Source organism: Panthera tigris, chromosome B4, assembly GCF_018350195.1.
Source record: "Panthera tigris isolate Pti1 chromosome B4, P.tigris_Pti1_mat1.1, whole genome shotgun sequence".
NCBI lineage: Eukaryota > Metazoa > Chordata > Mammalia > Carnivora > Felidae > Panthera > Panthera tigris.
This window is the reverse complement of record NC_056666.1, coordinates 11563472-11589957: the sequence shown is the minus strand read 5'-3', so window position 1 is coordinate 11589957 and position 26486 is coordinate 11563472. Positions and strand designations below refer to the sequence as shown.

Sequence of the window (26486 nt, the reverse complement as noted above, 5' to 3'; positions counted from 1 at the left end):
GGTCATTCATCAGTCGAATTTAGGGCCATTCTCAAAGCCAGTTGGTCACAAACACTGCAACACAACTGTTTTTGAGCTTACGTGCCACGATGTTCCTGAGAAATCATGAGGGAAGAACATGGGATAATTGGCAAGGAAACACAAGTTATTACAGCCATACAGCTCTTTGGCGGGGAAGCCAAGCTTCCCTGGTACTGCAGCACCTGGCAGCTGTCCCCTTTGGCATTCCCCTCTTTTTTATTTATCCCCAGAGTTGGAAGAAGTGGCCGTTATTTCAGTCAATGGCTCTCTTGCTTGCACTGGGCAAATGTTGCCTGCTGTCCTAGCCTGGTGCCTACGCCCTTTGGTTCAGACACTCCTACGCTGTACACACAGAGGCCTTTGGTTTAGTTGAGTGATTTGATCGTGAGAAAATGTAGTTTTGTTAGGATATAGCCACCATTCACAACCATCCATCAACCACTGCACATCACCACAAAATGCGATGCTCATAAACTCACAAAGATTCCACAATCATATATTAAAGTCATAATAAAAATTAAACAGCATCTTTAATCTACTACAAATGTAAAACCCAGTAGGGAGAGAACAGATATAAAGATTTCTGACACACAGTCGCTGGGGCACAACATAGGGGGCAACGTGTTAAAAGGCTCTTTGTCAAAACACACTGTGAAATTTTTTTTTTTTCCCTGAGCACAGAATCAATAAATCAGAAAGAAAGGCTGGTCTCGAATCAACAGGAGTTGCTCAGTGAGATAATTAAAGACCCAAATCATTAAGGGCTCAGTACAAAGGCTGACATTAAAAATGAATCTGTTCTGAAAATGCATCACATCAGACTTTTTCCCATTTAGAGTCTGTTATTACCTATCAATCTCTTCCCTCCCTCTTTCAATCCCATCCCCACACAGGAAGACTTGGGCTCTGATTGTGCCAGCGAAATGAAATTGTTTGTCATGTGGACAAGTGATTCTCATGTCAGAATTATTGGAAGCCGTGAAATCACTACTATTCAAAATTGCTAGTGAGAGCTCCAGTCTGCTTAAGTAACCCATGGTTCTTAAAGATCTGGTAAGTAATTTTCACAATATAGTCTTAAAGCCCTGGGAATAAAGACAGATGGGGGCTCTTTAAAGGAAATGTTTGTAGTACGGCAAAATAAGAAATTTTATTTGTACAAAAGGGTACAAAACAGGTTTTCTTGGTATTCTAAACACCCAATCTTTCCTCCAAGAATCAACCCCTATCAATTTTCGAAACATGCTTCCGGACACTTCCTGCACAGCTAAGCCTACATGTGTCTACATAACCGTATTTGAAAACAGAAATAAGAGAGTACACTACACAATGTTAGTGTTTAGTGCTTCTTCATTAATATCACATCTTTGCCACCATCCCACATCAGTACATATAAAGCAACCTCATTCGGGACATAACATTTCCACACATGCATATGGAACTTTCAAAGTGTAAATAATGTTAACTTCGGAATAGGCTAAATGGAGAATCAATGAATCTTAGGAACGAACCGTCCCCAGGAGCTCCTGCTGTTCCAACTCGCGTCTGCCACTTGATGGGACTCACTGCTGACACCATTACTCCAATCTGGGAAACAGCGTCTCTTTCTCAGCTCTCTGGCCAGACGTGTAGTTGGGGGAATGATGGAACAGCTTAAGGTACACCTGACGGGCAGAGGCAGGCAAGGCAGGGTCCTACCTAAGCCTCATCGTCTCCTGCAAAACTTTAAGAGTCTAAAATTCCCATTACGGCCCACTCACCTGTTCTCAAGGTGCGAGTCTACCCATCCCCGGGCACTCACCTGTGCTCAATCGTCCATGACTTTCTGCCACTCAAAACTGCCATCCCCTCTCTCCCTATCAAGCCCAGGATAATTGAGAACAGGGAGAGAGTGAATCACTGCCCAGAGGGGCCTGGAGTGACTTTTCTGAATAAAAATATGTATAATTCAGTGGCTGAAGAACTATTCCTGGAGATGAGGAACAACTCAGTCTTTTCATAAGGGGCCCCGGTCAAGTTGCCGTCAGTTAAACAAGCTGCACTTCGTGAGAAGGCAGGTGCTTGAGCAAAGTGAATACTGTACTTATTACTGACTTGTGGTGGCTCTTCCAACATGGGAGGGACAGTCCCTCAGCACTGAGTCCTTGTAAAAGATGCTAAAACTCAGGCATGTTTCTTAGTTCTAACACGTCTATAGTCAAGATCACAGTTCCGGTACAGTGGAGTTAAACATGACTATTTTTAGGTAAACTTCAGAAGACAAGGCTTAGCCTTCAGGAACCCTTGGAAAACATCCCTCAGTTACAGACCCTTGGAAAACATCCCTCAGTTACAGACCCTTGGAAAACATCCCTCAGTTACAGACCCTGCTGGGATATCAGGAGGTAGTCACTCTGTTTCCATTTCCATCTGGAGTATTTCCTATGAACTACTCTACATAAAGGTTTCTCTGTTTTCCACCGTGAAAGCTAACCTATTCCAGGTTCACTGTATTTCCTGAGTTTGGAGATCTCGACACCAAAAATATAAATAAAAAGCCCAGTGACAGAAAAGGATTTTGCCCAACTCCCAACATCTTCTGGATATAATCTCTTAAGGTTCTTTTTCATTATAGGGATTACCAATGAGATATATAATATATATTTACACAAGAAGGTGACAGACCACATTATCTTTAAATGCTGTGGCTATAGGAAGTTGTTCAATCCATACAGTGATGCAATTTTTTAAATAAGCAGTCATTTAAAAATATTTTAAAATAACTCCATTATTTGCATGGTTTTTTTTTTTAGTATTTAGACACATGAATCAATAATCTAGGATACTCAGAGATGTCTTTTAAAAATTCAGTTATCTCCCTCAAGGACTCTTACAACAAGGGCTCATAACTTAACATGGCTGGAGTCCTTTCTTCCAAAGAACTTGGCATAAATCCGTGGGAAATACCCTGGCTAGGACTGCTTCTGAGACCCTCACTTCTCTAATGCACTCACCTCATGTCTGACCCAACACACTTTCTCTGCTACCCCGATCCCATCTGACACCCTCCAGAGACGCAGCGGGAGGTCACTGATCCTTTGAAAGCGCCCAGTAACTCAAAGTACTCCACTCTCCCAGGGGGCATGATGGCTTCTTAAAATACCAAGATGGTAGCAAACTTCCTGCTGCAGCTGACTCCCTACACAGGAGCTCGCTGCCGTACTGGAGCCACACAAACGGGCCCCTGGGCTCCGAGGTGAGCGTACTAAGGGTGTCTGTGCACATCACTCCCTTCACAGAACAAGAAATTGCTCTCCCTTCAGGTCCTGTCTTCCCTATGGCTTGCTTTGTTTGTTTTAAAGGCATCAGATGCCCCATCTGTGTGCAATGCATAGGACAGCACGCCCTATGCATCCATTATGAGAGAAAACACTAGGTTTTTGAAATAGTTGCTTTGAAATATTTCAGTCTCATTTGCTCAGTCACTAAGAGTCTGAATAAATGGTTATCGGAGGGGTAATGAAAACAGAGGTGTAGTGCTGAAAACAAATACTTGCTGATAGTTTAATTAGATAAATTAAACAAAAACGAAACGAGATTAATTAAACAAAACAAAAACGAGAAACAAAAAAACAAACAACAGCAACCCTAGATCCCTAAATTCATTTACTTAATGATCTTATGACAGACTTATTATGTTCTGGGCATTGGCAAATGCAAAAAAAGAAAAAGAAAAAGAAAAAAAAGACAATGATCTTCTTCTCAAAGAGCTTAGGTAGATGAACACGTATGAGCAAATAAAGCAGAAAAAGCATGATAAAATCATATATGGTAACAGGTGGAACAGCCAGGAAGGACAGGCTTCATTCCCAGAGAGAAGGCAGGTCAGAAACAGCATCACAAAGAGAAGTGCTGTATGATTTCGTATCCAACCAGTCCATTTTGAGAGTCAACAGAACCACATAATGTCTGAAATTTTCATTTATGGACTGACAAACTGGTTTATCACATTGGTAGGCCCACAAAAGGAATTCCGTTTAAAAACTATTTTTTTAAATAAAATTATTTCCAAAAAATTAAAATAATTTCTATCAATGTATGTGAAAACAAGAAAAAATTTAATTTCTTTCTGTTCATTGTCTGAATATCAGAAAATAATTACAGCATCATTAATTACTCTCAGCATATATTCACATATTATAATCAATTTTTATTTCTAGCGTATCTGAAGAATTTACTTTTTTCCAATGTGGATTTATTATTTTGTATTTTTTCACAAGATTGTTTACAATCATCTTCAAAGTTGTATTTTATGATCACTGCGTTTGCACCTGTCAGCACCTTCAATGGATTCTTCTCGAGTGGCCATGATGTTTTTAACTTGGAAAACACTGTCATTTTGCTACCTTCCTTCAACAAATAATACCTTTCGTCAGTAAATCTCAAAAGATAAACCTTGTCAAAGAACATGTCTCTATTAATGGATTTTTAAATGCTACTCCAAATTTGGGGGCTGCGAAATAGTCAGCCTTCCCAATCTCATTCCACTGCAGTATAGACATAAAATTATCCAATTCAAAATAGGGGTTCCACCAAGACACTTCCCACAGATTGAGTTATGCCAAAGCACAATTCTAGAATTTCCAAACTCTTATATACCATCAAGCTCTCCTCACCAAATTGGTTCCGTTTCTTTCTTCCTCTCATAGGGAGACGTTGCAGGTTTTGTTTTCAGTAACTGCGATTTGCGAAAAGCTTCAAAGTGGCTGTTGTTTGCACTTCACTCATCGAATACTTCGACTACAGATTTCCGACTGTCTTTTAACCAATGCACCAAACTATGGGGGATTTATTTACAAAGAAGGGTGATGCTGTTTTAGTACACGTAAATTGATTCGCAAAGTTCCTCCCTCAAAGGCTCATCGGGTTCTAATAGGCAACTGATGGAGCTGGCAGCTTAGGACAAATGATAAATGTGTGGAGTAAACAGAACACAAGAGAACGGGAAAGGAATCTAACCAGAATCACGTGAAAGGAGAGCTGAGCGGTGCCGGGGACTGAGAATACGTGGTCATGGCAGAGGTAATAAAATGGGCCATCATTTCTGAGATGAGCACCATTTCATTTGCAGCAGCTCTGAGCCACCGGGCCATGTGCTGTCCTCCAGCGGTCCCCAGCAGCCCCGCGTAGAAGCTGAAGATGCAAGCTGCTAACTCATGTCCAGCTCTGCACCTGCAGGGTGGATGTGGCGGGCGCAGAGGGAAGGATTCTGGCCTGGCAGGACCAGTGCCCTGGCCCGTGCCGGGGGTGAGGCTGGGTAGGGGAGCCCAGGGAGGGAGGCACTGGGGGGTTCTCAGCAACGTCAGAGAACCGGCCAGAAAGTAAACATTGAGCGACTGTTGTCAGCTGGGCTGAAGGCAGGTACGGAGTGGTGGAGGTTATGTCTACAGAGCCTTGGTGGCCCTGGGAGCACCTTTGTAGAGGGCGGCCAAGGGTAGGAAAAGAGCAAAGAAGGCTGGTGGGAACACAGCTTGAGAGCCTGAGCTACAAAGGAAGCAGGGCGTTTTACTTCCAGATGTAAAATTAACCATCTAGATGTGGCAACGGGGGATCCAGCAGAATTCTGAAGGCCTGATTCAGAACAGGAACCAGAGACCCTCTGCTTAACCCAGCCATTACAGAGAGGCCCTCCTCCCATCATGTGAAATATCAAATTGCATACGTTCATCAGGGCTGCGAAGCCAGCTTCAGCACCAACGTGCCTTATGTATAAAGCCATGGATTCAAAGAGGCAAGACATGCTTTTAGAAACATCATCATGGGAAATGGAGAACCTTGGCTAGCAAACGCAGAAAATCCAACGGCTTTCTAACATCTGTGATTATTCCACGGGGATTTACCCTGAGGAAATGGACACAGCAAAAGACACACGAGACCACAGGACTTTAGACCAGAGGCCTTAGGCTCATCTTGAACAAATGAACAAACAACACTAAGAACTCCTCCACGTCAGAGACAGACCAAGACAGACCAGGCGCTGAGCTGTCACAGGGCCCAGCAGAGGCAGAAGGGAGCCTGGAACCCACAGCTTCTGAGTCCAATCCATGTTCTTCCCATTTCACAGCGTTCCTAAGTAAATTTCTTAAATAATCCCTGTGACATCTCCCCCCCCCACCCCAGATCTCTTCCAGATGCCTGACAACATCTCCCAAATGGAAACATGAGAGATTTACCCCTAATAATCCCACATTTTCTCATGAAACAATCTGAAAACCATTTGAATTTCCATGATTCTAATCAAGGGGCGGTGATTCCCTCAAAAGAACAGAAGTTAGGGTGGGATTAGATCATTTCCATGCTCATGGATTGGAAGAATAAATATTGTTAAATGTCTGTACTACCCAAAACAATGTACACATTTAATACAATCACTACCAACAGCATTTTTCAGAGAACTAGAACAAATAAGCCTGAAGTTTGTATGGAACCATGAAAGACCCTGAATAGCCAAAGCGATCCTGAAAAAGAAAAGCAAACTGGAGACATCAGAATTCTGGATTTCTGGGGCACCTGCGTGGCACAGTTGAGTGTCCGACTCTTGCTTTTGGCTCGGGTCGTGATCCTGCACTACTGGGATCGAGCCCCACATCGGCCTCTGCGCTGACAGCATGGAACCTGCTTGGGATTCTCTCTCTCCCTCTCTCTCTCTCTGCCCCTCTCCCACTCATATTCTCTCTCTCTCTCTCTCTCTCTCTCTCTCTCTCTCTCTCTCAATAAACAAATAAATAAACATTAAAAAAAAAAGAATTCTGGATTTCAAGTTATGTACAATGCTGTAGTAATCAAAACAGGATGGTACTGGCACAAAAACAGACACACAGATCAACAGATAAGAATAGAAAACCCAGAAATAAGCCCACAATTATATGGTCAATTCATCTTTGACAAGGTAGGAAAGAATATCCAATGAGAAAAAGTCTCTACAACAAATGGTATTGGGAAAACTGGACAGCCACATGCAAAAGAATTAAACAGGACCACTTTCTTACACCATACACAAAAATAAATTCAGAATGGATTAAAGACTTAATGTGAGACCTAAAACCATAAAAATCTTAGAAGAGAACCCAGGCAGCAACGTCTTTGATATCAGCTGTCGCAACTGCTTTCTAAATGTCTCCTGAGACAAGGGAAGCAAAAGCAAAAATAAACTACTCAATTACATCAAAACAAAAAGCTTCTGCACAGAAAACAATCAACAAAACTAAAAGGCAGCCTATGGAATAGCAGACAATATATGCAAATGACATATCTGATAAAGGATCACTATCCAAAATATATCAAGAACTTATACAACTCAAAACCCAAAAAACAAATAATCCAATTAGAAATGGACAGAAGACACAAACAGACACTTCTCCAAAGAAGACAGCCAGATGGCCAACACACTGGAAAAGATGCTCATCACCATTCATCATCAGGGAAATGCAAATCAAAACTACAATGAGATATCACCTCACACCTGTCAGAATGGCTAAAATCAAAAACACAAGAAACAACAGGTGTCATGTATTATCGGTAGGAATACAAACTGGTATAGCCATTGTGGAAAACAGTGTGGAAGTTCCTCAAAAAGTTAAAAATAGAACTACCTTATGATCCAGCAATCGTGCTACTGGGTATTTACCCAGTAGTCCCCTAGAGGGGAAGGGAGTCCATTTTTTTCATGACTGGATCCCCACTGGCTAACAATGACAGACACATGGAAAGGGCTCCCCCATAAGTACTTGTTGAGTAAATGAATGCATGGTTATCATGATGCATAATGATCAGTAGAGACAAAAAATTTCGGGAAAGAGTGAAAAGTACCCCTGGGATCACAGAAGGCACAGCATACATTTTAGAGGGGAGCAATTAAAGCCCACAAATGCATTCTTCGAGGTTTATGCAGGTTTCTCTGGGTCACGGGGAAGGCCTCAGTGGAGGAGACACCCTCAGGGGGACAGTGAAGAGGACTTAAATGATGGGTGTGCTGGGCACGCGTGGGGTGTGGACAGCGCTCCGGGATGAAGGGCTGGTACAAAGACAGGCATTATGAGGAGCCTGGGTGGGATGGTGAGGGATTTACTCTGATGCTGTGAAAGGAAAGGAAGGATCTAGAGGCCTGACAAGAGTCAAAAGAGCATTATTGAACTTGGAAAAACACGAGAGCAAACCTGAGGTTGGAAGGTACACATCCTATTTGCAGGGCATGAGGAAATTGGTTTTGCTGGAGTAGGGAGCTTGTTTGTTTTCATAAGTCATCAGAACTGTAATTCAGGAGCATCTCAGGCCAAAATGTGTATTCTGATATAGTCAGAAATGTATTACTGCGTAGGCATGTTTTTTATAAGCCCTGTTTTTTAAAAAAATACTTATTTTTTAGAGAGAGAGAGAGAGAGAGAGAGCATGAGTGGAGGAGGGTGCAGAGAGAGAGGGAGACACAGAATCCAAAGCAGGCTCCAGGCTCCAAGCTGTCAGCACAGAGCCCGAAGCAGGGCTCGAACTCACAAACTGTGAGATCATGACCCAAGCCAAAGTCAGATACTTAACCAACTGAGCCACCCAGGTGCCCCACAAGCCCTGTTTTTTATCAACTAAGGATATCAGAAACAATGAAGTCCATGGCGATACCTTCTAGATTTTTAACTTTACAAGCCTCAGATTGCTGACTTTAGAGATGTTTCCTTAATTCAAATAAATATGTGTACAACATATAACTTAATAAATGGATAATTTCTGAAATTGATGTTTTATGTTCTAAACATGACTCTACTCTTCCATGTACTTTTATGGTTCTCAAATTTGAGTATTAATAACCAGTTGTTACTTACCAAAATTTTTATAACTGTGGGGGGGGGGGGGCGGGTAAAACAGGTGAAGGGGATTAAGAGCACACTTATGATGAGCAATGAGTAATGCACAGAATTGTTAAATCACTATATTTATAGTACACCTGGAACTAATATACCACTGTATGGTAACTATACTGGAATTAAAATATAAAACTTTAAAAACAACAACATTTTTTGATAGTTCTATAATGTATGGGATACTTAAAGTGTGCATACTTTAAAGAACTCATTGGAAACTTAATGAGGGGCACCTCGGTGGCTCAGTCAGTTAAGTGTCTGACTTCAGCTCAGGTCATGATCTCACGGTTCATTGAGTTCAAGCCCCATGTTGGGCTGTACTGACAGCTCAGAGCCTACAGCCTGCTTCAGATTCTGTGTCTCCCTCTCTCTCTCTCTCTAACACTACCCCACTCATGCTCGCTCTCTCTCTCTCAAAAATAAATAATAAACACTAAAAATTAAAAAAAAAAGAAATTTAATGAAAGGTGTTAAATTTCATTCAAATTGGATAGAACAGATAAGACAATATTTAGAAAAGTACTGCAAAAATATTTAAGTCAATGATTATATTAAAAGCATGGTTATAAAAAGTAAAAGCTGTTACCAGAGATAAAGGAGGACATCATAAAATGATGGGAGGGTCAATTCACCAAGAAGATAAAAGCACCAAATATGCACGGAACATGAGATTTCCCAAATACACGAAGCAAACATTGACAGGAGTGCAGGGAGAAAAGGACAGCTCTATAAAAATAGTAGAAGACTTCCACACCCTACTCTCCATAACAGAACAACCAGGAAGAACATCAGTTAGGAAACCGAGGACTTGAACAACACCAAAGACCAGACAGACATACACAGAATGCCAACCAACAACAGCAAAGTACACATTTTTCTCAAGTTCACACAGAACATTCTCCACCATATGTTAGGAAACAAAACAAAACAAAACAAAAAAACAAGGCTTAATACATTTTAAAAGACTGAAATCATACAAAGTATCTTTTCCAACCACAGTGGAAGGAAACTAGAAAATCAACAGCAGAAAGAACACCATAATATTCATAAAAATGTAGAAATTAAGCAACACATTCTTAAACAGCCATGGGGACAAAGAAGAAATCACAGGGAAATAAGAAAATATCTTGGACAAATGAAAATGAAAACATAGCATAGCAAAACTTAGAGGATGCAGCAAAAGCAGTGCTAAGAGGAAAATTAATAGTCACACATGCTTACATTAGAAGAGAAGAAAGTTCTCAGAAAACATGATTGTATATTCGAAATTTCATAGACTTGAACCTGGGTGGTTCATGATTACATTGGACCTTGGTTTTCTTTACCTTCTAAGCAATCTAAACCCTGTACATCTCAGTGGGTTTTCCAGGGGCAGGAGGGAAAAAAATAACAACATATATTAAATTACTAGCCTGGAGGATGAAAAACTAGCAGTCACAGCAGCAGCAGAGCCCAGAGTACTGAACCCGCTGGCCCCCCCCCCCCACAGGCTGGACTGCTCCCAAAGACTGGACTGACCCCCCACACACGGACTAAGCCCTCATAGACCGGAACCACCCACCAACAGACTGGACCCCTTACAGTTTGGACCCCCATAGACTGGACTACCCACAGATTAAATCTTTATAGATTAGACTCACCCCAGATGAGACCCGACAGACTGAACCCCCTCACAGAATGGATCCCCAGCCCACAGACTAAACCCTCATAGACTGGAACCCATCCCCCCCTCCCAGACTGGACCTCTTACAGTCTGGACCCTCACCCCACAGACTAAACCCTCATAGACTGGGCCCCCTACATATAGACTAGACCCCTTATAAACTGACCCCCCTCACAGACTGAACCCCCTCATAGAATGGACCCCCTCATAGACTGAACCCCTCATGTCTCACCCGGGCTCCTTAAAACTTCTTATATCAGCCCTTCAGCCTGGAACACAGGTCCCACCCCACCCACGCCCAACACATCCATCTGGCTTGTCCTAATCACTTCCACCCAAGGGTATCTCCTCCATATAGCCTTCCCTGTGACCCAGAGTCCCTGCAGTGGTTTTGCATCATGATGGCTCTTCCACAAAGAGAACTACTGGAGGGACCAACCACGTGTCCAACCCCTTCCCACCCACCCAACACTCAACAAAAGTCACCCACCCCTAGGTTCTCAATGAGTGTCTGTTGTGAACAAAGGTGAGATTTTGGAAATTTATTTGCGAATATATTACAGTGTCATAGGCAGAAACACTTTCGTCTTCATTATTATGCTTGGCTACTTAAAAAGACTTTCTGTTGGGAGTAGTAATTTGTGTTCTAATTAAAACTGTTTCTGGGAACACACTGTATGAATTATGAGGACAATATCCACATGAAGCTAACACTGGCAAACCCCCAAAACGGAACAGTTCAAACAGCTTCACGCACAAGCCAAGGGAGTAGATAAACCATATTTTCTCCTGGAAGCTGTATATATTTTCATGTCTTAGGCCACTCAGGAATCTACTATTCTTTAAAGAAAGTGCATTTAATCATTAGTGTTTCAAATTCAGCAAATAACTTGTACATATCTTAATGCTACCATGAAATGAAAGAGATACTAGAAATATTTGTATCTTACATGAAATACATGTAGTGCAACATATCATCATATCAGTCAAACACACTCATTTACTCCTTCATTAATTGACAGAATTATTTAAGAAAGAAACATGATCTTTGCTGTTATGTTGAGATTACTTTAGTGATTTCCCGTGATATTCATCAGTAAACTTTTTCTCCTCACAAACCATGACAAAATATAGGGCATTTTCCAGTCAGCTCTGCTTTTAAAATACTTATTGAATCATAAGCACTAATCTTTTCCAAGTAAACCAAACTGTTCACATTAGTATTACCTACAAGATTTTTTCCTAGAAAATATCATCAGTGTATTGCATCACACTGGTTAAGGGCATTCACTGGGTCACTCGCTGGCTTGGGTAAATGATTCAACGTTTCTGCTCAGCTTCTTCCTGTAAAATTGGGATTAAAGTGGTTCCTAAGTTTTTTGGTTTTTGTTTTTGTAAGGGTTAAATAAGTGAATAAATACATGTTAGCCATTAGTCTTTTTATATGTAATTATATTAATTGGACAAATATGTATTAAATGCCTATCATACTGTGCAAGCACTGTTCTAGCAGAGAACAAAGCAGGGAGACATTTTCTGATGGCAACAGGTGCTATAGAGGAAAGCGAAGTTGGGGAAGGGGCAGGGGATAAATGTGAGCGTGGCAGGAGGTGGTTGGGGGAGAGGATACCTGATACAGGAGATCTGGGGGAATGGCTCAGTGAGAAGATGCTACCTGGCAACATTTCTAATTTTTACTTCATTCTACAGTAGCATTAAGATATCTATGGGAAAGTGTTCCAAGCAGAGAGAACAGCAGGAACAAAGGCCCCCAGTGGTGCAGGCTTGGCATCTTTGAGGAACAGCAAGGAGGCCAGTATGGTTGCGGGTGAATGAAATCATGAGAGAGAAGTGAAAGATGAGATCAGGGAGGTAACCAGGGGCTGGGGACACACAGTGCCCTGAAGGTTGTTCTGAGGACTTGGTCTTTTATCCTGAGATGAAAAGCCAATGGGAGTTTTCAAAAGAGGTATAAGCAAAGTCTGGCCAATCTGCTAAGAAAGAACAGTGAAGTAGAGAAGGCTGGGGGAAGAAAGATAAGTTTTATATATGATGGAGACTTCGATCAGGGTGGTGGCTGTGGAGATGGTGGGCAAGTGGTGGGATTGTCAACTTTCCCAAGTTGGGACCAGAGGATTTCCCAATGGATAGGACTGTGGGGCGTAAGAGCAAAAGACGAGTCAAGCATGACTGTGGCTTTTGGCCTGAATAACTAGAAGAACAGAGTTGCCATTTGCTAAGACAAGGTAGACAGCAGGAGAAGCAGATTTTGTGTAAAATTCAGGAGTTTATTTTGGATCTGGTGAGTGAGTGATGCTTATTACACAGCCAAGTGGAATTCTCAAGCAGAAAATTGGATACACATCCATGGTTTCAGGGGAGGAGTCCAGGCTGATCATATAAATTCAGGAGTGACCCATATATAGAAATTTAAGTCCTACAGAAAATATAATTCATTAGGGAATATGATATATTTTTAGGGAAAAGAAGTCATTCTGATATGTCCTTTGAATTGTATCAGCCTGAAATACAGCTTACATCCCACGCTGGTACACACACCAAAGGGGAGGAGTTGAGGGGGCGTCCTTTATCATCTCCAAATGTATGGGCGGATATTCCACAACCAAAGTCAGATGAGGAATTAACTCTAAACAAACTGACTTCTCACCTGTAACTTATCTCAGTGTCACTGACCTTATACTATCTATAGAAGAATGGTCTAAAAGAATAGCACTCTGAAAAAAAAGATAATTCTTCAAAAACCCCAAATAAAATTTTACATATAGACCAATATAAAAAATCAAGTCTCTTCTGCTGTAACAGCAAAGGAGCAAATATGCTACAGAACTCAGACCTGATATTTCAGATATTAGCAGTTAGCTAAGTAATAAAACTAGGGTGCTGACTACTAGGAATTTACCCAAGGGATATAGGAGTACTGATGCATAGGGGCACTTGTACCCCAATGTCTATAGCAGCACTCTCAACAATAGCCAAATTGTGGAAAGAGCCTAAATGTCCATCAACTGATGAATGGATAAAGAAATTGTGGTTTATATACACAATGGAGTACTACGTGGCAATGAAAAAGAATGAAATATGGCCCTTTGTAGCAACGTGGATGGAACTGGAGAGTGTTACGCTAAGTGAAATAAGTCATACAGAAGAAGACAGATACCATATGTTTTCACTCTTATGTGGATCCTGAGAAACTTAACAGAAACCCATGGAGGAGGGGAAGGAAAAAAAAAAAAAAAGAGGTTAGAGTGGAAGAGAGCCAAAGCATAAGAGACTCTTAAAAACTGAGAACAAACTGAGGGTTGATGGGGGGGTGGGAGAGAGGGGAGGGTAGGTGATGGGTATTGAAGAGGGCATCTTTTGGGATGAGCACTGGGTTTTGTATGGAAGCCAATTTGACAATAAATTTCATATATTAAAAAAAAAAAAAAACGAGGGTGCTGAGCATCCCGTTATATATGAGCATAAATGCCCAAGATGATGTTTCCTAAGACACCAGAAACCTCCCAAGCACAAATATTATGAAACAAGTCCCCCCAAATGTTGTGTTCTAGATACTCCCCAAGTGTTTAGAAACAAAATCAAATTAAACCAGTTAAAAAAAAGAAAATGTTTCAGAATAAATTCAACAAAGATATAGATTTATACACAGAAAACTATATAACACTAAAAGAAATGAAAGATCTAAATAAATGAGAAATTGGTCATGTTTATGGATTGAAACACTTGAGTTTTTTTAAGTTATCAGTTGTTTCCAAACTAATGTACAGATTCAGTGCTATCCCAAACCAATTCCCACAAGGCTTTCTGCAAAATAAACACACATGCCGATTCTAAAATTCGTATGAAAATGCAAACAATCTATTAATACCCAAAGCAATTTGGAGAAAAGAATAACAAAGTTAGAGAACTCTAATACCTGATTTCAAGACTTACTAGAAAGCTACAGTAAGCAAGATGGTGTGGTATGGGCAAAAGACAGATATATAAAGTAATGGAATAGAATGAGTCCAGAAATTAAGTCAGCTGTGTAAAGGTCAATTGATTTTTGACAAAGGTACGAAGGCAATTAATCAAGAAAAGAAAGTCTTTTTAGCAAATGATGCTGAAAATGGTATATCCCAATGGAAAAATAAAAGAATATCATCCTTACCTTGCACCATACATTAAAATTAACCTGCAGGTGACCTTATATTAGACCTAAGTGGAAAACCCAAAACTATACAACTTATAGAAGAAAGAAACATTTGCAAACTTAGGGTAGGCAAAGACTTCTCATACACGACACCAAAAGCACAAACCATAAGAGAAAATAAATTGATGAGTTGAACTTTATCACCATTAAAATGTTTCCTACTCAAAAGGTGTCATTAAGAATTAGGTGTTGGTTTTTTGGGTATGACACAGAACACATCAATGACAAAAGAAAAAAATAAGCTGAACTGTGTCAACATTAAAAACTTTGGTGCTACGAGTGATGCCACTGAGAAAGTAAAAGGACAGCGCTTAGGACAGGAGAAAACATTTGTAAATAATATGTCTAATAAAGGACTTGTATTAGAATATATAAGGAAGTTTTATAGCTCAAAAACAAAAACCAAATGACCCAATTTTAAACTGTGTAAGGTATTTGAACAGATGTTTCTCTAAATGAGACATACAAGTGTCCAAGAAGTACATGAAAAGATGATCAACATCATTAGTCATCAGAGAAATGTAAATCAAAACTGCACTGAGATATCACTCCACACCCACGAAGATGGCTATCAACAAAAAGACAAATAATAAACAAGTACAGGAGAGGATGTGGAGACACTGGAATCCTGACATAGTACTCATGGGATTGTAAAATGGGGCAGTCACTTTGGATCACAGTTCAGAAGTTCCTCAAAATGGTAAACACAGAGTTACCATTTGACCCAGCCATCCCACTCCTAGGTATATACCCAGGGGAAATAAAAACATACGGTCACACAAAAATTTGTATGTGGAAATGTCTAGCATCTTTATTTACAATAGCTGAAAGTATAAACAACCTAAATGTCCATCAACCGATGAATCAATAAAATGGGATATATCCATATAATGGAATATTATTTGGCCATAAAAAGGAATGAACTATCGACACATGCTACAACATGGATAAATCCTGAAAACATTAAGCCACATGAAAGAAGCTGGTCACAAAAGACCACACATCGTATGATCCCATTGATATGAAATATTGAGAATAGGCAATTCTAAAGAAACAGAAAGTGAGAGGTTAGGGAGGGAAGAACTGAGAGTAACCGCTAATGGGTATGGATCTCTTTTAGGTGTTCTCCTTAATATTTATTTCTTTAGTTTGAGAGAGAGAGTGCATGAGCAGGGCAGGGGCAGAGAAAGAGAGAGAGAGAATCCAAGCAGGTTCCTCACTGTCAGCATGGAGCCCGATGCAGGGCTCGATGACACGAACCGTGAGATCATGATGTGAGCTGAAATCAAGAGTCTGATGTTTAACTGACTGAGCCACCCAGGCACCCCTTACATGTTCTCCTTTAGAACATAAGATATTCTAAAATTAGATTGTGTGATGGTTGTACAACCTTGTGACTAAAACAAAACCACTGTATACTTTAAATGCATGAATTGTTCGGTATGTGAATTATATCTCAGTAAAGCTAGTTTTTAAAAAGACACTATTAAGAAAACGACCAAAAAAAAGCAAGCTATAGAATGGGAGAAAAATTTGTATGACATATATCTGACAAAAGACAGAATATATAAAGAACACTTAGAACCCAATAATATCATGATAAACAATCCAATAAAAAGTGAGCAAAAGATTTGAAGAGGCAGTTTACTCAAGAAGATAAGCAAACGGCCAATCAGGATACAAAAAGATGATCATCATAATTCATCAGCAGGGAAATGCACACACCCATGGATGTCTACCCATAAGAATGGCTAAAATTGAAAAAACAAAGTAGCAAATATTGATAAGAATGTAGAGTAACAAGAACTTACATACACTGTTGATAAAAATGTAAAAAGGTAAACCCACTTTAGAAAACTGGCAGTTTCTCAAAAAGTTCAATCTAACACCTACTATACGGCCCACTCATTGTTCCTAGGTCCTCACCCAAACATATATCCACACCGAGGCTGTGTCCATAATAATCCAAGTGTCTAGCAATAATAAATGGATAAAATGTGGAACATCTGTGATGACAGAATGCTACTCAGCAGTGAAAAGGAACAAAGTACTGACCACGCTACCATACGAATGAATGTCAAGAGGTACGATGAGTGAAATAAGCCAGGCACAAGATGTACCGCTGTATAATTTTGTTGACATAATATTTTAGAAAATGCAAAATAATCTCTAATGAGTGTTAGTGGTTGCCTCTAGGGTTGGGGCTAAGGAAGGGAGTCCATCAAAGGGATATCTGGGGTAACGGAAATTTTCCGTTCTTGATGGTGGTGGTGGTTTCAGGAGTACGATTCACGCTCACATTCATCACTGAATTGTTCAGTTTAAATGGGTGCAGTTGATTAGGTGTAAGTTCTATCTCAACAAAGTTGACCTTCAAAAAGTAATGAGAACCAATGGGAAGAGAATTTATATACAAGTAAACAGCTCACAACCAGCAAATCCAACGTTTGTATAAATAGCGCCTGTAAACCTCTGAGTGGTGCATGTGCACGTAAATAGTGTTCTCCTTTGGCACTTCGAACATCCCTTCCCACTGATTCTGTAACGAATTTGCCTGACAGACCTCATATGGTACCCCCAACAGTCAAGTCTAGCCCACCTTCTCTGTCTAATTACAAATTTTGAACAAATGGGATCCATATCTAAGACGTTTTAGGACGATTGCAAAAGAGAGGATAAATCCCTGATGGCAAAGCACAGTGAAGGGGTGGGACAGCTGTGTCCCCAGGAAGATTTCCAAACTTTGTTCTAAGGTTCATTCCCCTTGCAGACACTTTTATGCTCTCATGCCAACCTATCTTTACATAAACTTCTGCTGATAAGCATACAGTCAAGTTGCTTCGAAAGTTAGAACTTAAATCTACTTGAACTTCATCTCGTAAAATGAAAGACCATCTGTAGAGATACAGATGAAATGATACAGATGTCCACAAAGAAAGAGTCTGTATGGAGGCCCTGCTATTTATGGCACTATTTATTTCCCACACATTTTTCTCATTCAGGACTCGCTATAACCTTCCAATGTAACTATTGTTGTTATTATGTAAATATTACTATTTCTCCCCACTAAGGAAATGGATACTCAGAGAGGCCCAGGTATTTGCCCAAATGCACCCAGCTAGGAAGAGGCAGAACTGAGATTTACATAAGGGGGACACTTTCAACCGATTTATTTAGTGACAGATCCATAGAGAACTTAAAGCAAGTGAACACATATAGCTTTGGTTTCAAGTATTAATGCCTTTTCTTTTTCTTCTTTTGCATCACCGATAAAAAAAGCACACATTGAAATATACTACTGACATTTTGTGGGCCTTAATCTTGTCACTAAAATGTCATATTCTTTCTACCGGGAAGTCAATATGTGGTGGAAAAGTGGTTCACCTGCTTTTGTAAGAACAGCCTGTAAGGGTAAAAAAAGAAAACCACAGCCCCAAAATGGGCCCACTTAGGTTAAAGCTCCAAGTCAACAAACTAAGACTTAAGACCTAAACTCACCACAGTTTCGGCTCCCTAGGAGCGTAACTTTTAATTAGTCAATATAGGATTTCCTGGTCAATTCTAGGAAATTTACTGATGGATCCCTTTTACTCCCCTTAAGAGGGCAACCTTGCCTATACAGTGCATTCCTTGTTAAGAAATCTCTTTCTTGCTCTCTTTTAGTGCCCTCCCTCTGCCTTCAAAAACCTTCCTTCTGTTTAGCTCAGTGGAGCTTCCCTTTACTTGCTTGATGGGACGCTGCCCACCTCACGAATCATTTGATAAAGCCAACCAGATCTTCAAATTTGCTCAGGTGAATTTTGTTTTTGAACACTCTACCAAACACAGTCACATGAGCTTCTAGGGAGTACCCCGAATGTGGGGAGAGCCATTGCTCTCAAGGAAGAACCAGAATGTGGCAAATTATAAAGCCAACGGAACAGCAAGGAACTAGGAAAGATTGCATTTAGGTAATTGGGAATTAATGAGGAACCAGCAGTCAGAGCTGCTTAAACCTCCAGCCTCGTGGCTGACTGTAAAACTTCTGGTAACCATGCAGAACGGTCACTGGACAGAGAAAAATCGTCCATATGCTTCCAGTCCGGATACTTAAAAAATGTCCTCCAATGTCCTATAAAAATGTTCAAAAAAAAAAAAAAAAAAAGCCTACTGGTGGGGAGGCTAATTTCACTTAACAGTTTACATGTTAACTTTTACACAGGGCTTACATGCACGAGTCAAGTTTCAGCCCGAATATTCGGCTTTCTGATTTCTTCCCTCTTCTGGTAATCTCAAGCGTTACTGGAATGCAGAAATAATCTGCTGGGGGTGACAACGTTGCAGTCTGACCCCACTGTACTTGTCTTAACGCCTGGCAGGAGGCCAGTTCAGTCACATGTGCATTTATCTGCCGGCAGTGTAGATGGAGGGACGGAGCCCACAGCTACCATCTGCTGCCCTCCCCCAGCATCCCTCGAAATGAAGACAAGGTGGGAGTTTCTCCTAGAGACGGGAGCAGAGTGTACTTCGTGGTGCGCCCACTGGAGTGTTTCCAGGAAGCAACATTTGGACCCCGCACGTTAAAAAGCAAAAGAGACATCCTGAGTATGGCTTCCCCTGTGAGGACGAGAGGTCGTCGGTCTGGTGCAGATAAGATCCAGAGAGGCCCGCAGACCCCTGTCTAGATGGGTCGCACACCTCCCCCGTGTGCCTGTTCCCACTCCCACAGCTCAGCTGGCCCGCCACCTCCGTGTCTTTCACCACCCCGTGGCCCCTCGGACATCTGAGTTTGCGATCCCCACTCCCAGCCCCTTCTGCGCTCCTCAGGCGGATACGGTACTTACAGCTGCATGACCAAGTACAAGTGATTTGGGCTTTCGTAAATGTCTTCCAGGGCAACGATGTTTTCATGCTTGATCCTGAAAGAGAAAAACGCACACACACATACACACACACACACACAGAAGAGTGAGTATAATTAGACACGAAAACTTTAAAAAACAGACATCATTAGAGCAAAAACTTCTAAGACCGAATCCAAATTCCATAAAGTGACTTTTGAGACTCTTCACAATCTTGTCCCCAAGCTTCCTTCCAGACCTATTTCCCGATATGGCTCTCCTGCTCTCTGCTCCCCTTCATCCCCGAGGTGCTATTTACAAGCTGGTGACTGTGGATTTACGGTTGTTCCGGCATGTACATCCCAGCCTCCCTGCATTCATTCATGTGAATCCCAGCAATGGGCCAAACCTGTAAACATCCCCTTACCTTTCAGGGCCCACCTCATCCGGCTGAGCCCCCATGGGGCGTGTAACCGCTCCCTCTTCCACAGTCCCACAGCAGCCCTCACACACCGGCCTCAACAGGTCACTGTGTGCAAACCAAACCCATCCCCCTCACAGGCTAGATGTGCCAGGGAACAGATCCACTGTCAAGTTCATAACTCCAGTGCAGGCAAAGGAACACCAGACTGACCCCTCCTTGGGGTGGGTTCTAGTCACCGCCATCACCAAAGGTCAACCCAGCACCCCAAGCTAACTAGACTGGTGCTAATCAAAATACTGTTCCCAAGCACAGCAACCAGCATCTCCTGGAAGTCTGTTAGAAATGCAAGTTCTCAGGCTTCACCCTGGTCCCAACAGATTCAGAATCCCTGAGGGCAGAGGCCAGGAAGTGTTTTTAGTAAGATCCTTAGATGATCTGTATACCCAAAGCAGAAATTCTGCAGTCAACCAGTGCTTCTCGAGCTTCAGCGAATCACCTGGGATTCTGGCTACACTGCACATTCTGATTCGGTGGGTGCGGGGCGGGCCTGTGGGTCTGCATTTCTGACAAGTCCCTGGTCCGGGTAGCAAAGTCCTAACCACAGAACCAAGAGAGAAGGAAACAGCCTAAGGCCAGTCCCTGGAAATATCCATTAAGAGTAGCTGTTGCTCAGACTATAAGGCTTGCTATTTACTTAAAGCATTTGAGAGAAGAATCATTTCATTATTCTATGAGCTAATGAACTCTTACCACAAGCCTTTCACTTAAATGACTGCCGAGCCATTTAAAAGCAAGCATTTCATGTGCAGATTCCCCTGATCCCCTGAAAGCAGGGACCACGTCTCACTTACTTTGTTCCCCCCTCATACCTAGCATCGTCTGCTTAATAAACGTCTTCTGGATGAATGACCGATACGTGAAGGTTGTCCCTATTAACCAGCGAGAATCATTATTAACTTAGGGGAAATGGAGGCCATTTTCCTAAGTGTGAGATGCCTTTCCCTCAAAAAGAAGCTTATTAGGTGGAACAAACCAGAATATGATCTTCCCTCTGAGCAGATGAACAAAGAGAACAAAAAAGTTAACTGAGGGTGGCAATGTTTTGCTTTGATTTCTACAGCTCTGCTTAGTCAATGCAGTTGCTCGTTCGCAGAAGCCAAGACGGCATTGCACGAAATTCACATTTCATCCACATACAGCACATAGAGCTCCAGCCTGCTATTTATTTCTTAGCAGTGGCTACTTTGATACCTGAGCACAATAAGATCACAGTATATTACAGGAACCAAGTAAACTATGCTACCAAGGAAACCACAATACATTAAGTTAGGACTGCTGAGATCCCAGATGTTTGTGGAATTATCATTAATGGGTCTTCTGAAAGAATTATGACCACAAAAAAAGTATACAGCATATGAGTTTTTCCCAATTTTTACATTTTTAAAAATTCGCAGTTAGAATCATTCACAGGGGCACAAACATTGTCTTTCAGTGAAGTTAACTGGGGGGGTGCGGGGGGGGGGTTAAGTAAGAGCTCAGACCAATGAGAAAATGAAATAATAGGGTTCATGTGAAAGGGTGCCAGACAAAATTCAGGGTATCCTGTATGTCTAATTCTAGATAAACAACAACCACCTTTTTAGTGTAAGTCTGTCCCGAATATCGCATTGTTGTTTATCTGAAATTCAAATGTGATCGGGCACCCTCCATTTTCATGTGCTAAATCTGGCCACCCTAGTTACATGAATCACAGTCAATGAGCCTCTAAACTGAGCTTAGAGATTTGTACCTGCCGTTCTACCCTCTCTCAAGGTTGAGCCAAGGAGGCTGTTTGAGTCCTGGAGTACAGCCATTAACACAAATTCAACTATATACAAAGAATCAACTATGCACAAAGTGCTTGCCCCGCCAGAATAGAAGACTCTCATAAATTAAGAATATAATCCCTTCTTTGGAGGCAAGGGATGGAGAAATTAAAGTGTACTTAACCTGCCATGTCTTACATGAGTTCTTGCAGTGGCTGGAATGATACGGGTCCTGGCTATCCCCCCTCAACTAATGAATCAAGTAGTCAAGCAAATGTCATTTACTGAGTTGCTTCTATGTTCCTGGAAGAACACAAGAAAAATACAAAATGAGATTTTGCTCTCAAAAACTTATCACCTAGCTGGAGACACCCACGAAAGCAGTGAGAAAAAAATTAAGAGGCAAACTCTAGAGTACCACCATTAGGTTCAGAAAAAGCGAGGCCTGGGGCTCCTGGGTGGCTCAGTCGGTTGAGCATCCGACTTCAGCTCAGGTCACAATCTCGCGGTCCGTGAGTTTGAGTCCCGCGTCGGGCTCTGGGCTGATGGCTCAGAGCCTGGAGCCTGCTTCCGATTCTGTGTCTCCCTCTCTCTCTGCCCCTCCCCCGTTCATGCTCTGTCTCTCTCTGTCTCAAAAATAAATAAAACGTTAAAAAAAAAATTAAAAAAAAAAAAGAAAAAGCGAGGCCCTGGAGGGGCCAGAATTACAGAGAAGGCCTCAGAATGGACGGGCACTGGGCTGGATGGATGATGTTTGAATAAACATACTTCAGAAATTTCAAAGAAATCCTCGAATGGCCTCTTAAATGTCTCTTAAGAAAGTGGTTTAACTAACTTGTAGATACGAAGACATGATAGAAGAAAACATTCTGGCCCCCAACAGTTGTGCTTAGGTATTTTATGCCACCCTCAGACTCTTAAAATCTACAAAAATTGAGCTCAAGATTTTAAGGCCGGGGCACCTGGGTGGCTCAGTCAGTTAAGTATCTGACTCTTGGTTTTGGCTCAGGTCATGATCTCACAGTTCGTGGGTTCAAGTACCATGTCGGGCTCTGCACTGACAGCATGGAGCCTCCTTGAGATTCTCTCTCTTTCTCTCTCTGCCCCTCCCCTACTTGTGCATTCTCTATCTCTATCTCTCTCAAAATAAATAAATAAAATAAATAGATTTTAACATTGTTTTAGGACTAGGTGGCCTTCACAAATGCCATAGGAACATCCATGCACACATGTCTGGGCACCCACCAGGGACCAGGTGCAGCATGAGGAGTCCCAAGAATGCCAGGTCAGCCTGCATGGAGCTCACACGGGCGGGCTTCCGGCTGCAGCAAGGACACTTCACAGGCAACCTTCCTTATATTTACCAGAAACCAGCCTCCTCGTAATTAGTAGGGACTCCTGGGAGCAACAGAGAACAAGCTTAGACCCTCGCCTCCTACTCCTACAAATATCTGAGGGATAGAACATCTGCCTACTGTTCTCTTCCTATGGCTGACCAATCGTCCTCCAACGTGGTTTATTTTCCAACCATGCTATGGCCACTCTCACTTTTCCAGACCTGAGAGCAGTCATCCCAGTGTAAATTCTAGCACCAAGAACACGGTATTAAGTAAGAGATGTGAACTAGTAACCATTGAGAGTGGATGTTATACTTTCGCAAATAAAGCCTAATATTAGGTTCATTACAATTTTTTAATGTTTATTTACTTACTTTTGAGAGAGAAAGAGAGAGCACAAGCAAGGGAGAGACAGAGAGAGAGAGAAGGAGACATAGAATCTGAAGCAGGCTCCAGGCTCTGAGCTGTCAGCACAGAGCCCAATGCAGGGTTCAAACTCACGGACCGTGAAATTATGACCTGAGCCGAAGTGGGATGCTTCACCCACTGAGCCACCCAGGCTCTCCGGGTTCTGTTTTTTTTTTTTTTTTTTTTTTTTAAAGCAGCTGCACAACTGTTGGCATATAAAGAATATACGCTCCACAGGGGTAGGGATTTTTAACTGGTTTGTTCACTACCATCTCTCTAATGCCAAGAAAAGTAAACAGCAGGTAGTATTTTCAATATGTATTTGTTGAATGAATCAATGAATGAATGAATAAATTTTAAGTGTTGGGTCAATTAAATGACCAGATCAGTTTTATCTGAACTTCTACCAAACAAAATCTCCTTTCTTAGTCTTGAGCTTTTGAGCTTAAAGTTTTCACCTTCAGCTTCATTAAATTCAATCTTTTGAGGTTCAATGGAGTGCTTCAAATGATCGAGAATATTCTGAATTTTTATCCTCTCGTCTATTATGTTTACTACCCTTCTCAACTTTGGGCGATCTACATATTTGCTTGGTACACATCCATCCCGATATGTCTGGATCCAAATTCCTAAAGTCTTAAGTGGGAAGGTTACAAGTCAGAGCTGGGCTCTGATATCACGCCAGAGACCCTCATCAAGATAACCCATGACATGAATCAGCTGGCTTTGACGGCTGTCATGCTGTAAAAGCCCAGCAGGTCCATCATCTAGCCTATGTTCTACCATCCTATCCATAAGGAAACAATTAGATTCCTTGCTGAAATGACATTCCTCAGTTTTACACACCACGTAATACTATTTAAAAGGGAAATGGAACGTTTGGGAAGATTTGTTCTTAGTAAACCCATGGTGGCTCCTAGCAACCACTACAGTCTTTACTAAACGATCACAAACCATCTGCTTAATTTACTGTTCCCGAATTGTGCTGTGCCTTGAAGCCAGACTTCCCAATCTACACATCTCATAGCCTACCTGGTTTATGTTTGGAAAACTTGCCAACACCTCTTACATTCTTTTCTTGAGCATTTCAACCGTGACTCTTTTGTGATAGTGGAATCTCCTCAGTCTCCTGGGATGTGAGACATCTAAATCTAGGGACGAATGAATATTATCACTTTCATTAGGCCCTGCTTACACAGCTGTTTGATATAGACCATTTACTGAGTGTTTACTACAGGCACACCTTGGCAGGTTGCTGGATTGGTTCCAGACCACCACAATAAAGGGCATTTCACAACAGAGAGCATCAAATAAATTTTTTGGTTTCCCAGTACATATAAAAGTTAAGTTTACACTATACTGCAGTCCAGTAAATGTGTCATAGCATTATGTCCAAAAAAAAAAAAAAAACCCCACCAAAAAACAATGTGCATACATTAGTAGAAAAAAATAACTTATTGCTGGGGCACGTGCTGGCTCAGTCACTACTGCATGCAACTTTTGACAGTGGGGTCATGAGTTCAAGCCCCACGTTGGGCGTAGGGCTTACTTCAAAAAGTACTTTCTTGCCAAAAAGTGCTGACCAACCATCATCTCAGCTTTCAGTGAGTCATCATCTCTTTGCTGGTGGAGGGTCCCCACTCAATGTTAATGGCTGCTGACTGATCAGGGTGGTGCTTGCTGAAGGTTGGGGTGGCCATGGCAATTTCTTCAAATAAAACAATGAAGTTTGCTGCAAATGACTTTTCCCTTCATGAAGGATCTCTTGGTAGAAGGTGATGCTGTTTGATAGCATTGTACCCACGGTAGAACTTCTTTCACAATCGGGAGTTCGCTCAAACGCCACTGCTGTTCTCTCAACTGGGTTCATTCGTACAGTCTTCTAAATCCTCTGTTGTGGTTTCAACAGTCTTCACAGCATCTTCACTGGGACTAGATTCCATCTCAAGGAACTATTTTCTTCGCTCGTCCAGGAGAAGCAATTCCTCGTCCATGAACATTTTATCACAAAATTGAGGTGATTCAATCCCATCTTCGGGCTTCACATCAAATTCTAGTTCTCGTGCTGTTTCCACCACATCTGCGGATACTTCCTTCACAGAAGTCTTGAGCCCCTCAAAGCCCTTTGAGACACTTAAAATCACTTTTGCCAAACTCTTGTGAATGTTGATGTTTTGACCTCTTCCCAGAATCACAAATGTTCTTCATGGCATTTACAATGGTGAATCCTTTCCAGATTTTTCAATTTACTTTGCCCAGATCCATCAGGTGAATCACTCTTTATGGAAGCTCTAGTCTTACAAAATGTTTTTAAGTAATAAAACTTGAAAGTCAAAATGCTCCTTGATCCATGGGCTGCAGAATGGATGTTGTATTAACAGGCATGAAAACACCATTAACCTCACCGTACATTTCTATTAAAGCTCTTGGGTGATCAGATGCATTGTCAATGAGCAGTCATAGTTTGAAGGAAATCCATTTTTTAGGTCTCAACAGTGGGATCAAAATATTCAATAAACCATGTTGTAAACAAATGTGCTGTCACCCAGACTTTGTTGTTCCGTTGAAAGAACACAGAGTAGACTTAGGGTAATTCTTAAAGGCCCTAGATTTTCGGAATTGTAAGGGAGCTTCATGTTAAAGTTACCAAATGCATGAGCCCCTAACAAAAGAGTCAGGCTGTCCTTTGAAGCCAAGCACTGATTTCTCCTCTGTAGCTATGAAGTCCTAGATGCACCTTCTTCCAATAGAAGGCTGTTTCATCTACATTGAAAATCGGTTGTTTAGTGTAGCCACCTTCTTTAATTATCTCAGCTAGACTTTCTGGATCACTTGCTGCAGCTTCTACGTCAGCACCTGCTGCTTCACTTTATGCTCTGATGTTATAGAGACAGCTTCTTACCT

The 26486-nt window shown here is 41.5% G+C and overlaps 1 protein-coding gene across 11 annotated transcripts in view; it reads right to left on the bottom strand.

The window, feature by feature from the left end:
• CAMK1D (calcium/calmodulin dependent protein kinase ID) overlaps positions 1 to 26486 on the bottom strand; it is a 500855-nt gene that overhangs the window by 142544 nt on the left and 331825 nt on the right. For 9 of the 11 annotated variants that reach the window (XM_042991049.1, XM_042991048.1, XM_042991053.1 and 6 more), the window contains one exon: positions 19612 to 19686. In XM_042991049.1, the coding sequence (XP_042846983.1) occupies positions 19612 to 19686 (75 nt within the window). Of the gene's footprint in view, positions 1 to 19611; positions 19687 to 22035; positions 22141 to 24614; positions 24734 to 26486 lie in introns of all 11 variants that reach the window. The other 2 variants (XM_042991058.1, XM_042991056.1) reach the window with 2 other exon arrangements.